Source organism: Polyodon spathula, chromosome 10 (assembly GCF_017654505.1).
Source record: "Polyodon spathula isolate WHYD16114869_AA chromosome 10, ASM1765450v1, whole genome shotgun sequence".
Taxonomy (NCBI): Eukaryota; Metazoa; Chordata; class Actinopteri; order Acipenseriformes; family Polyodontidae; genus Polyodon; species Polyodon spathula.
Window position 1 is genome coordinate 5,829,072 of NC_054543.1, and position 12,929 is coordinate 5,842,000.

General features: G+C 37.5%; 1 protein-coding gene across 1 annotated transcript; it reads left to right on the forward strand.

The window, feature by feature from the left end:
- The first annotated feature begins 6,619 nt into the window (after positions 1-6,619).
- Positions 6,620-12,852, forward strand: LOC121321638 (matrix metalloproteinase-21-like). The gene is made up of 7 exons (XM_041260637.1): positions 6,620-6,772; positions 7,935-8,652; positions 9,125-9,264; positions 9,416-9,557; positions 10,683-10,940; positions 11,383-11,555; positions 11,871-12,852. The coding sequence occupies exons 1-7, from the start codon at positions 6,620-6,622 to the stop codon at positions 12,174-12,176; spliced, it is 1,890 nt and encodes a 629-aa protein (XP_041116571.1). The 3' UTR covers positions 12,177-12,852.
- The last annotated feature ends 77 nt before the right edge of the window (positions 12,853-12,929 follow it).

Genomic DNA, 12,929 nt, shown 5'->3' on the forward strand with positions numbered 1-12,929 from the left:
GCAGAAAGCCAAGCTCCTTTAAACAACGTTTGTTGCTAATAAAGCTAATTTCCTATTGTTATTTGCCCACTGTAATTGTCACGCAGGTCACTCATGCTGGAAAATGTGGCGTGTGAACCTCAAAATTAATCTTATCTAGCCTAGTTCTGGATCAACACGAAAATTACAAAACCTGTCTTAAGAATAATGCAACTTCAAAAACAACTTGCTGAATCTAGGCATAGACATTGTTCAGTTTGCTCGAAGTGTGCATCTACTGTAATGCAGTATAACTTCATCAATTGTAATGTAATACAATACCTTTGTTTTTCTCTATTGCAAGTCTTGTCATAGTGTCAATAGACACAGGTAATAATACATGAATAGTAAATGAGGTCAGTGCAGTTTTTTAAAGGAACTTAACAGCATATTAAACATTTTCTAATATAGTTCACACACCATATCTGTCATTTGGAAATTAATTTTTAATGCAAAATACATTTCTAGTAAAGGACCTTAGCCAACAAATATTTCACTTTTTCTTTCCTTTGGGGAAGGTGGTACCTCTACAGTGGTCATTTATAATGTTCAAACAAACTAAACGACATTTCTAAAGTGCTGGTATTTCAAATAGTATTTCAGTTTTGGGTGTGTCCTTCAGTGAAATGCTATGCTGCCTTTCAGAGAAATTTTAATTCATGCAATGAAGTCTCTTATTTTGCTCTTACCGGTAATAGTACAACATAATTTGTAGTTGTCACCGTTAGAAGTATAGTCCCAGGGAAAGTACTGAACAAATATACGGTGACTCATCATACTGTAACTATCATCTGTGAAAAGTAAATGATTGCTGCCGATTAGGAGTTGATGACATGAAAAATATACTGTAAAAGATGTTTGCCAGGAGCCGGTCAATCATAAAAAAATACTTTAATATATAATAATAATTTTTATTTCAATATTGCACTTTTCATAGTGTACAACAGCTGAGCTGAGATTTGAACCTGTTTCTTTAACCACTGGGACTATATTCTTAATTTACCTTCTGGTTGCTCTATCTTGTTTTCGCTACACAAAATCACTTGGCACAAAGATCAAAGGCATCCAGTGACATCAGTCGATTATCTCTGACAGTCTCAAATATGATAGTGTTGCTGACTTCCCAAAGAGATCATGCCCTGGTTCCACCAGGCTTGCGTGAGATGCTTAAAGAAATATGTTATTACCCACTGAGAAAAATAGAGTTGGGTGATTGACAAGTTAAAAGCATTTTAAATGCCACTGTTAAGGAATGTTGATAAATTGTGATCATTCAGCTGTTAGCGTGCTCAATGAACATACGAAACGGCATCATTGTATGTAAACTGAACGACTGCATGAGAGTTTGTAGTTTGCATGGTGTATTTTTTCTGTTTTGTTTACATGGTTATAATGGAAACAATGAAATAACAGGTTTAGCAATAATTAGTTTGAGGGCTGTGACAATAAAAAGTTTATGTCATTATAATAATGCATCTCAAATAACTTTGGGACAAGAACAAGGCTTTGATTAAAAGTGCATACATTAACAATATGCAAACATTTTGATAACAACATATTAAGAAAGTTAATTCTGGTCATGTGACTTCATGGTTTACAGATAATAGAGCCCAAACACTATTCTTTTAGTGAAGTTTGATAATCTGACAATTTGGCAGCCATATTTCCTATCAATGCACTATTCCAGGGGTCTGTAACCCTGGTCCTGAAGAGCCACAGGGTCTTCTGATTTTCATTCTACCTGAGTTCTCAGTTACTTAATTCCACCAATTATTGGTCAACCCTAACGTCATTTCCAGGTCTTTAGCCATTGATGTCTTAAAGATACACAGACAATCTGGAGGATTGTAACTTAAATGCAATATTTTGTTTAAAACACCCTTCATCAATTGGTTCCCGTTCAGATTGAAATGTGAAGTTGCTTTTGTGACGTGGATTAAGCAGGTGGATTATATTCACATGGACTATTCGGTTGTAGTGTTCTAGTCACACACATCACTACGAAAGCTTAAAAAAAAGGTTTATGTTCCTGCTCTTTTAACCTGGCATTTCCAAATTGGACTAAAAGCTGTTTTAGTTTTGCCAATCATAACAAAAGCATGAATATGTCAATGATATGATGTTTATTAAAGATAAAGTAATTGCTTGTTTCCTCTGTAACTGTAGTTTGCAGCCATTGGACCAACCACAGCTGATGTCATGAATACTGAAGGACTGACTGTCAGTTGTTCAGCTGAGAAGCCTACAGCTCAGGACCTGGCGTTGGGGATATCACAAGAACTTCAGAAAATTCATTGAATTCAACGCTACCTGTTAACTTCTGAGCTGCTACTGAATGTGTAACAATTGCAATACAGCCAACAAAACCAAGAAGTCATTGCTGCTTCTGAGCTGAGTGTCCAGATTATAACAGAAATGTAGAACTGAATAAAAGTTTCATTTACTCACCATTATGAAGTATGTGTATTCACGTATGTTTTTGTTCTGTAGTTTTTATCACATGCCTTATTTTCCACTGCACACTGTTGTGGTGTTTTTGTGTTGCCTTTTTTTTTTGCCGTCCTCACATTATGAGAATAGTTGAATATGTGCTATTGTTCAGGTCAGTAGCCTAGCGAGGATTTTGCTTTGGGGGTGGATGGAGATTTTTTGGTGATTGTTAACAACACTGGCATAGCAAGGATTTTGTTTTGGGGGGTGGGGAGGGGTTGCTGGTGATGGATCTAGATTGGCTGATATTTTTTATTGTCTTGTGTAGTTGAATCATTCATTTGGGGGGGGGGGGGGGGGTTAGCTGTTGTGAAAGAGGAAGGTAGTGTGGTAGGTACCCATTTCCTGTACACTTTGCCAAGACTGCACAACATGTATATGCAAAATCACACCTTTATAATTTAAACAAACTACGATGTAATTTGTTGGGTTTGTGGGTCTACATAATACATAATACTATTAGAAGAAATTATGATTCTATGACACGCAGAGATGGTTTTGTCTCCTCTGATAGTGTGGCTAACACCTGTAAAACTCAGCTCTTCCCTTCTGAACTGTATAGCACTCTGCCTTTAATGCACTTTAACTTGCACTTATCAGGTCCCTATTTTACTGTATATAATCCTGCACTGAACCCAATCTGTAGTATCTTGTATTTCACTTTCACTCATATCTAACCCTGATGTAACTATAAACACTGTTATCTGCTCTTGAACTGCCCTGATATCAAATCGTACTGTGTTTTGTATTTGCTCTTAATTGTACTGTAATTCTTAATATGTCATTTTTGTACACAACTGTAAGTCACCATCTACTAAAAAATAAATAATAATATAATAATAATAATAATAATAATAATAATAATAATAAGAAGAAGAAGAAGAAGAAGAAGAAGAAGAAGAAGAAGAAGAAGAAGAAGAAGAAGAAGAAGAAGAAGAAGAAGAAGAAGAGAAAGAAGAAGAAGAAGAAGAAGAAGAAGAAGAAGAAGAAGAAGAAGAAGCAGAAGGTTAGTAAGTTTAGTCAATTGGACAAGCAGTTCTCTTGATATATGAAAAATTGAAAAGCTTGACACAGGTACGTGTGTCAGCTTAGGATGTTTTGAATTTACAATTCATGCATGAGAAGTAATAACATTTGCAAGACAAAGCCCTGCTGGCAAATTAAGTGAAAACTACAATGGTGAAACTTTGCAATTTCACACACACTGCACAGAAAACATGAACACCCAGGAAGTATTCCAATAAGAAGATAATTACAGGAAGTTTTTTTTAATTTATTTTTTATCAGCTGTAGGGCATGTAACACCTCATTAGTAAGGTGCAACTGGATAATAGCCCCTATAATGTTCTTGTTTGCCGAAGCAAAACATCAGATTATCTTTCTAAAATATAATTTTCTGCAGGGCACTAAAGGTAGACTGCGTGCTAGAGAAGCAACCAGTTCAGGCTTTACTGAGATCCTAAACATTGGAAAGACATCACTAAAATAGCTGTGAGTGTCGCTTCTACAACTGTAAAGGTAAATCCATTGCATACATTATCGAATTTGATCAGGAAAAAAAAAAAAAAAGGGTACAATGTTCTACTTTGCCTGCAGTATTCTTTGCCTTCAGAAAGTCTAGTAACCAGGCAAGCGTAACACACATTATGTCAAATTTGTATCACACTCAAAAAGCTTTTTATTTATTTTTTCTGACAACTAATGCAGTGGTGTAACTGGTGTCAAAAGTGGGGGAGGGGGACAGTTTCCGTAGCTGGGGCATGCATGAAGATTTTTTAAATAATAAAATATGTTACAAACAAGTATAACAAAACATTGCATCCCTTGAATTCTAATTAAAAGATCCAAAGACATTCCTGCGGCAATCACTCACAATGGCATAATGTTGTCATGAGTGACGAGTGGCAAATAGCTGTAATATTCAGTCGCTTCTGAGTCAAGGAATTACGAAATCATGACTTTAGTCTTCGAAGAGCACTGAAGCTTTGCTCAGATCTGGATCCAGGATCAAATCCCTTTAGTACAACCATAATGAAGATTTCATGGGAATTGCCCTAGAAATAGATTTCTAGAAATGTTGAGGTTTCCTCACAACTGAAATACTTAATATAAATACAGCTGTGCTATTAAAATAATGCTGGTACTATACTGGTATAAGAAAAAGGTGTTTTTAAAAAGTATTTTCAGCTTCCATCCACTCAAAAGATGCAGATGTAGTCAGTTGTACTGGTACAATTTTTATAGTGGGGGTGTTGAAAGCCATTGAGAAAAACTGTAACACCCGTATATGATTGAAGCAGGTGCACAGAACATCCAGCACCCCTACTTCCAGCGCCCCATGTTTGCCACTTCCCCCAACATTACTGTGATATCAAGCTGTATACAAATTTGTCAGCTGCGGCCTTTAAACTGCGTGCCACGGATGCTCGCTTCTCATTGGTCAGTTTTCCTAGTTAAGGTGTGTGAAGCTCCAGGATTGGCTCAATATTACGGATCAGTGGAGCCTGATCCAGATCCTCGTAGTAAAATCTCATGATCCGGCTCCAGTGATCCCGGATCCCATCCCATAATTCTTCCCATTGACTTCTACACTGACCAGTGATTACATCAATAAATTATTATCAAATGAAAGTTTTAGTACTACTGCAATGTGAGGAGGACATTTCCCCATGAGTGAAAAAGTGAGGGGGACATGTCCCTTTGTGTCCCCCGTGTAAATTACACCTATGAGCTAATGTACACCATTATATCCATTGCAAGGTGTTGCACAGTTGCAACTGCATGCAAGGATACATTTATTACTTCGACTAGCAGATCTGCTTTTCAAGGCTGTTTGATCAGTATAAAGTACAACAGCAGGTTGATCCCAGTTTACTATTTTATCTGGTTCTCAAAGGATCCCATGTCTGAGCAGCAAAACAAGGTGAATTCCTAACCCATTCTATATCATCCACACTCTGTGTGTGTGTGTGTGTGTGTGTGTATATATATATATATATATATATATAATATAATATATATAATATAATATAGTATATATAAACTATATAAAAATTAACTCAAAATTGAACATCAACTTGTATCCAAAGTAATCGTGTTTATGAGTGCTCTCTATAAAAATCTATATATGGTTTCTTATGCAGGATGTAGATTCTATATAATATAGCCTAAAACATAGAATGCTCTGTACAAAAGATTTGGCTTCTCTTAGAAAGAGGTGAACATTTAAGACAGCACAGTTAAATACTTAATCTTTGGAGCCCTTAATTATGGAACTCTTATTTTTGTATTATTTATTTTATTGCATAACTCTTAAAAGAATATTACACAGTACACTTATTTGTTCGGTGTAAAAGGTATTTTTAGGAGAATCTTAAAACCTAAACAGAACAGAGCCCACATATCCGCCTTTAAGATTGTAGTTTGTGATTCAACTTTAATCAAATCACCAAAAATATATTAAAATTAAGAATCATTTAGTATTTTTTTCTGTCCTTAACATGTGTGTGCAATAACACATTTTAATAGCATTTCACAAAGAAAAACAAAAGAGCATATATAGTGTTTGCAGATATAAAAACAAAAACAAAAAATAAATAAATAAATAAACAGATTAACCTAAGAAACCCTTTCAGTATACTGTACATGCAATTACAATGATAAACAATTATATAAAATGCAATGATCCCTTCAATATTATTATTAGCCTACTATTTGACTTTTTTTTTTTTGTTTTTTTTTTTTTTGTGGTAGCCTACAATGAAATGACTGCATGTACATTTGAAGGTTATGTATACAGATAACACGCAGCTCTTAGATGGAAACCATTAACAAGTGTTTGCCATTTAGTGGTGTACAGGTGACGGTGCTTTCAAAGAGGAGGGACAATTTTACACAGCTAATTTACAGTAACTGTATAAATGAAAATACTGGTTTTGTCTTTGTTTTTGCCTTTTCGCTCTCTTTTTTAATTATAGGCGTGGCTGAGTTCAGGGAGTGAATAAAAAGTAATTTCCACTCATAGATACATTAAGACGAACCATTTTCCTGAGAAGAAAAAAAAGAAACAAGGCAGTTAACTCTAGCTGAGCCGGCGACCCGCGCAACCACGATGCTAAGCTGTATCCGGCTGATTGCACTCGCCTGCACGACCCTCATCGCTCGCTGTGAGGCTGAGAAGCTGTTCCACAGCAGAGATCACTCCGATGTCGAGATTCCAGGGACTCATCAAACCGAGCTTACTATCGACCAAGACGCTGCACAGGTGTGTTATCAAAATAATGAGAACAATTTTAAATGTAGGATTCGTTATCATCTGTATTGCAGTTTGCATTAATAAATTCTACTGTAGCCAGCTCTATTACATCGCAACGTTCCTTGTTCAGTTAACCGCGGGCTTTAGAGCCATCTCCTATGGTACTGTGCATACACTGCTAAGTCTGTGTATATCTGTCAAATACTTATATAGTGGACAGTAACATAAAATACCGGTGTAGTGGTACCAGAATGTGGTACTTCATCAGAACATTGCATGCTGTCTTTTAATGCATGCGCCAGTTTATGTACCAGTTCTTTTTTTCCCTCATTTTTCAGTTTATATACACTGATAGCTGTATAGCCTACAGTACAATGTGAAGGAAGAAAGTATTGAATAGGCTACTGAGGTATGCTTGCTTTTAAATATATACTTTTCACAACCATTAGTTGTGTTCACAAGTTGCTACAGACCTTAACAATATGCAGATTTAAGCTTGTGGAATCTACATTATTCCTTCATTTAAACAGATGGATAGAATATATAATGATTGTATTAAATGAGGTGTATATGCATGCTGCCTGTATGTACTGTATACTAAAGACTCACCATTGGATATGTTATATTGGCAATAACTGGATAATAACATTTGGAGATAAAATAGTGTTTGCATTATAGCTGTTCACTCTGTATAGAAGTGTTACCATGTAAATGTAAGCTATATTAATATGTACAGTTGACCCTGGCTCTAATGGTATAAGAGTGTGTTTAAGTGCAACAAAGCGCCATTCGTTTTTCATCAGCGAAGTCTAGCGGGTATATTTCTTGACTCCCCTCCCATGAGATTGGAAGTCTAGTTGTAAACCTGCTGTGTAACCAATAAGAGGCCAATAAATATTAGTTGTATTTCCCAGCTCTTTGCTGGTCACAATGTATCGACCCAACGTGTGCACACAAAGTTTACAGTAGTAGTGTGTTAGGGTTTAGTGAGCTACGTCACGTATTCCTGGTATGATTCACAGGCTGGTGATAAAATTCTAGTGTGAAGATTATTTAAATTTTATTTTAGGAACAATAACCCATTAACAATTGCAAATGCTTAATTTGTTTCTGCGCCTTTTTAGGCAGCATTCTGTTAATTCATTATCTTGCTTCTCACATTTTCTCCCAGCAATTTCTTAACAAATATGGGTTTACAAAGCCAGTCAACTGGGAAGAAACGCAGTACGATAGTGCACCTGTCCCTGTCGATGATGACCCGGCTCCCCTGGACATCATGTCCCTGATCCAAGAGGGGGACGTGTTAACCCGAACCGGAGAGGATAGTGTCCCTGAAGACTCCACGCTGAACCCAGAGTACATCAATGCTCTGAAAGAGTTCCAGAAGATGTACAACCTACCCATCACAGGAGAGCTCGATGACACGACCAAGGCTGCAATGAATAAACCAAGGTGTGGAGTCCCAGACAAGGAGGCCAATGACACTAGCCTAGTCAATGGGACGTCCAGTGACCTCAGTGAGACTCACCACAATAGCACTGCAGGCAGTGACGCTCAGAGTTTGAATCACACCCAGGCTGGCAATGCCACAGCAGGCTCCACGGATCCAGTCCGGAGGAAGCGGTTTCTGGAAACTCTCTTGCTCAGGAAGAGGAAGAAACGGGCAGTGGACAACATGTTCAGCTTGACAGGACAGATGGCCTTCTCCAAGAAAATGCTGAAATGGAGGCTCATCGGAGAAGGCTACAGTAGCCAGCTGTCCATTGACGAACAGAGATATATCTTTAGACTAGCGTTCAGAATGTGGAGCGAGATCTGCCCATTGGAATTTGAGGAGGATAACTCCTCGCCTTTAGCAATGATCGACATGAGATTGGGCTTTGGGACAGGTAAACTGAGCTTTTGTTATTGTGTAATTACATAGATTTAGTGCAATATTTTATCAAATCTCCCAATCATATTGTAAAGAGCCCACAGATGACAATAGATTTTTCCCAATTCTAGCCAAATAAGTTAGTGTGGTTGGTGGTGCAAGTAATTATATGCAAATTAGGTTTAAAGTTTAATGTGGGATAGCATCAGATGCAAGATCAGTCTCTACTGTGATATTTAGGAGGATGTTAGAGAATATGTGTCACATGACTATGAAATATGAGAAAGAACTCAGAGTTGAGAACCATTAAAGAGCATTAAATGGTCCTTATCTCATGTTGGAATGAGGCATAACATATACAGTACAAATATAACTTTGTATAAAATTCAAAATTCAGAAGTGTTTCCTAAAAATACAATGCAAGACATGAAATACAGATGTATTCTGCTTCTGTCATTCTGAACCTTATAAAATTGTTTGTTATGAAGGGCGACACTTGGGCTGCACACAGATGTTTGATGGGGCTGGTCGTGAGTTTGCTCATGCTTGGTACCTTGGAGACATTCACTTTGATGATGACGAACATTTCACTGCTCCCAACAGCGACAATGGAATCAGTCTGCTCAAAGTACGTACCAACTGCCATTGAGAAATCAGTGTGGATGTTGCACCTTTGTTGTTTGGCGATAAAAATTCCACAAAGTATAAGTTTTTATATTGCACTTTGTGTTGCTTTTTGAGATGTTTTAACTCAAAGCTCTCTGAAAACTCTTGTGCAGGTTGCAGTTCATGAGATTGGACATGTTTTGGGATTACCACACATCTACAGGACTGGGTCCATCATGCAGTCCAGTTATATCCCCCAGGATTCAGACTTCGAAATCGACTGGTTGGACAGAAAAGCTATCCAGCGCCTTTATGGTAAGATCTCAATCGAGCTTTGGCTCAAGTATTCAGGTACTGATGACAGACATCCAGCTATATTCTAGTATGTCTACTGTATAACCAAACAACCCAGCATTGTAACCAAATCAGAGTGGAAAAAAGCACAGCGGTTTTCAGACAGGAGTGTAGATTCTACTCGACACCCCCAGTGAGTGTGACTGCAATATTTCTGTTGTGCATGTTACAGTAGTGATTTAAAGCTTCCATATGCCTGAAGCAACTGCTAAACGTGTCACTACAGTCTGTTCTTTGTGAATTAAGACATAGGTCTAAATGATAAAACTTTGGAATCTTAAAATACACTTCCACTGAAGTACATACATCTATGCTTAAAGAAAATCACTTAATACTATGAACAATTGAATTAAACAAAACAAAAAAAACCTATTCAAATGTAATTTGATGCTGCTTATTGTTTAATGCCCAAATTATTATTTACCTTTACTATGCATTACTAGCTATTCAGACACGAATCATTATCAAACATTAGATTGCTTTTAACATGCGTCTAGTTATATTTATACCTTTCTGCCTAGAATAGCAAACCTGTTATTGCTAGTTTAATGGATGGATTATTATAGGTTAAACCTGTGCAGCTGCCAGCGTTGGACTTTCAACAGTTTCTACCTCCAAATCAATTCTTTTCATAGCATGTAAAAATAAAGTTGGCATTTAAGTTTCAATGGTTTGTGACAAAGGAAGCTTTTGAAGTGTGAGTGTGCGATATAATAGTAGTTAAGTACATGTATATAAACAAGTGATCTCAGTCAAGAACTACACTAAATACGTGTCTTACAGTTTCACTAAGGAAGTCATCTTTTTATTAGAAGTTTTTATTCCTGTACAATCTCTGTGGCATCTTACTTTAAGATTTTATTTAAGTCTTTACTGAGGTTAGAAGACATTTGTGAACCTCTCTGATAGTTTTCAATGTTTTTAAGCTTCTCAAGTATTTAAGTCTTGTTTATAAAATTCCTGAAAGTTTTTAAGAACAAATTTGTGAACAAGGCCCTGTTTATTTCTGACCATTGAAACTGTGCCCATTCGCTCTCGTTTTGTCTAGTGCATTTATTAATGGGTACAATTACTGTTTCTCTTCAGGTGGGTGCGTAGGGCCCTTTAGTACGGTGTTCGACTGGATCCGGAAAGACAGAACCCCATACGGTGAACTGGTGGTCCGGTTCAACACGTACTTCCTCCGTGACAGCTGGTACTGGCTGTACGAGAACCGCAACAACAGGACCCGTTATGGGGACCCCATCGCGCTGCAAGTAGGCTGGCATGGAATCCCCTCGGATGGCATCGACGGGTTTGCCCACGTGTGGACCTGGAGAATCGATGCTGCCTATTTCTTTAAAGGTATCAATAGTTTTAATGAATCTCAGTTTACAGACTTTGACAAACAAGTAAATATTGAGGTTGACGATGCAAGAGCTATGGGAAAATATCCTAATATGTCTTCATAGAATGTCCACACTTGTATAATGAATTTCCACCAAGAAATTTACTTACTTACTTGCATTGCTTTGCCTGGAAAGTAAATGTAATCGAACCACTGCATGGTTTATAAATTCCATTTCGCCCGCCCTTTCCCTGGAAACCCAGCAAGGGAAAAAAGACAGCAACCTGTTTGGCATTTGCACCAGTTTTTCCTCACATTTTTTTTTTTTTTGTGTATGGTGGTGGAGACAGTGTAGAATGTTTGCTAATATTGTTTTGCTCACAGGAAATACAGGACAGAAGTAAAAGCACTTGCTTGTCTTTGCCATCGCTCACTGGGTGATTTAATCTCTCTGATTAGGCACTCAATACTGGAGATACGACAGCGAGAACGACCAAGCGTACACAGAAGACCCTGAAGGACACAAATACCCCCGGCTGATATCTGAAGGGTTCCCTGGCATCCCCAACCCTATTGACACAGTCTTCTACGATAGGAGAGACTACAAAATGTACTTCTTCAAAGACTCGCTGGTAAGGGTCTCATCTCAATCTGCACAAAATTGAAAAGACCCAAATACCCTGAAAAGATGAAATAGTTAAGAATAAGGTCCCGTTTGTATAATATGTTCACAATCTAGTGTTCTGTCTACCTTTGATCTATACTATTGCTGCATTTCCTTTTTTCAATAGCTTCCCCTAACCATTAGTATAATGGGAGCAGAAAACTTACACCTGCGGAACAGGCGGCCAGGGAATGTGATATTCCAGTTTAAGAGCCAATTAGAGAGCTCAGGCAGTGAAAACACCAAAGCACAGCCAGCTAAACACTTTCTCAATTCTCAACAGGTGTATGCCTTTGACGTGAACAAAAACCAGAAAGACAGAGGCTTTCCCAAGAGAATCACAGACGTCTTCCCAGCTGTGGTGCCCCATGACCACCCTGTTGGAAACTTGGATGCTGTGTATTTCTCTTACACCCACAACTCCGTCTTCTTCTTCAAGGGCCTGTATTTTTGGAAGGTTGTCGACAACCCAGACAGGCTTAAAAACCCATCCTTGCCCTACAACGGACTCATGCCTCGTCAAAATGTGGCAAACCAGTGGTATGACATTTGCAACGTGCACTCTTCAGTGCTAAAAATAAAGTCCTAGAGACTAGAAGCTGGGATATTTTAAGGAGCGGTATAAATGTAGCAATTACTGATTTTATATACTGTATATATGAGTGCAAGGGCTATGAAGAACATTGTTATGACTTTATCTTTAAGATCCCTGCAAAAAGAACTCACAGTTACAGCATATGTTCTATCCAAAAGTCCAATTAAAATGTGTCCTTTTTTCATATATAAAGATGTTGCCTTTTTTGTACTGGGACCTTATGATATAGAAGTACCTTAATAATTAATTATGAGTGCAGTGCTAGTGTGATGGGGGGGAAACAAAACAAAACCTGATTGTGATGCAGATGTATTATGGATACATGTCTGCACTTACTGTGTATTTTGTGTTTAACAAGACAAACATTTTCTGAAATGAAGATAATTCAGTCGGCTTCCCCTTAACTAATCTCCATTAAAACTTCTATTGGTTTCTTCATTACATGTTTAACCCTTTCTAAGCTGCGTTGTTTCTACTGGATGTGTGATTTCTAATGCTGCTACCATGCGTTATTAAAAGGTACTTTTAAACAAGAATATCACTATTTACAGTTTACTGATCCCTTTAAACCTACCCATGAAACCTAATTTACAGTATATACTAGGAATTTTATTTAACCTAGAATATAACGGGAAACAGTAAGAGGTACAAGACATGCAAGATCCCTTATACAGCACCAATGCACTACTATTACACCCCAAGTGACCTGTATCACTAATTTCAACAAGGAGAGAAACCTTAAACATA

Excerpts from the sequence above, each read along its gene's own strand:
- LOC121321638 (XM_041260637.1), top strand. The coding sequence starts at position 6,620 with ATGCTAAGCTGTATCCGGCTGATTGCACTCGCCTGCACGACCCTCATC. Across the intron at positions 9,265-9,415 it reads ATGGAATCAGTCTGCTCAAA|GTTGCAGTTCATGAGATTGG; the intron begins GTACGTACCAAC and ends ACTCTTGTGCAG. Across the intron at positions 11,556-11,870 it reads ACTTCTTCAAAGACTCGCTG|GTGTATGCCTTTGACGTGAA; the intron begins GTAAGGGTCTCA and ends AATTCTCAACAG.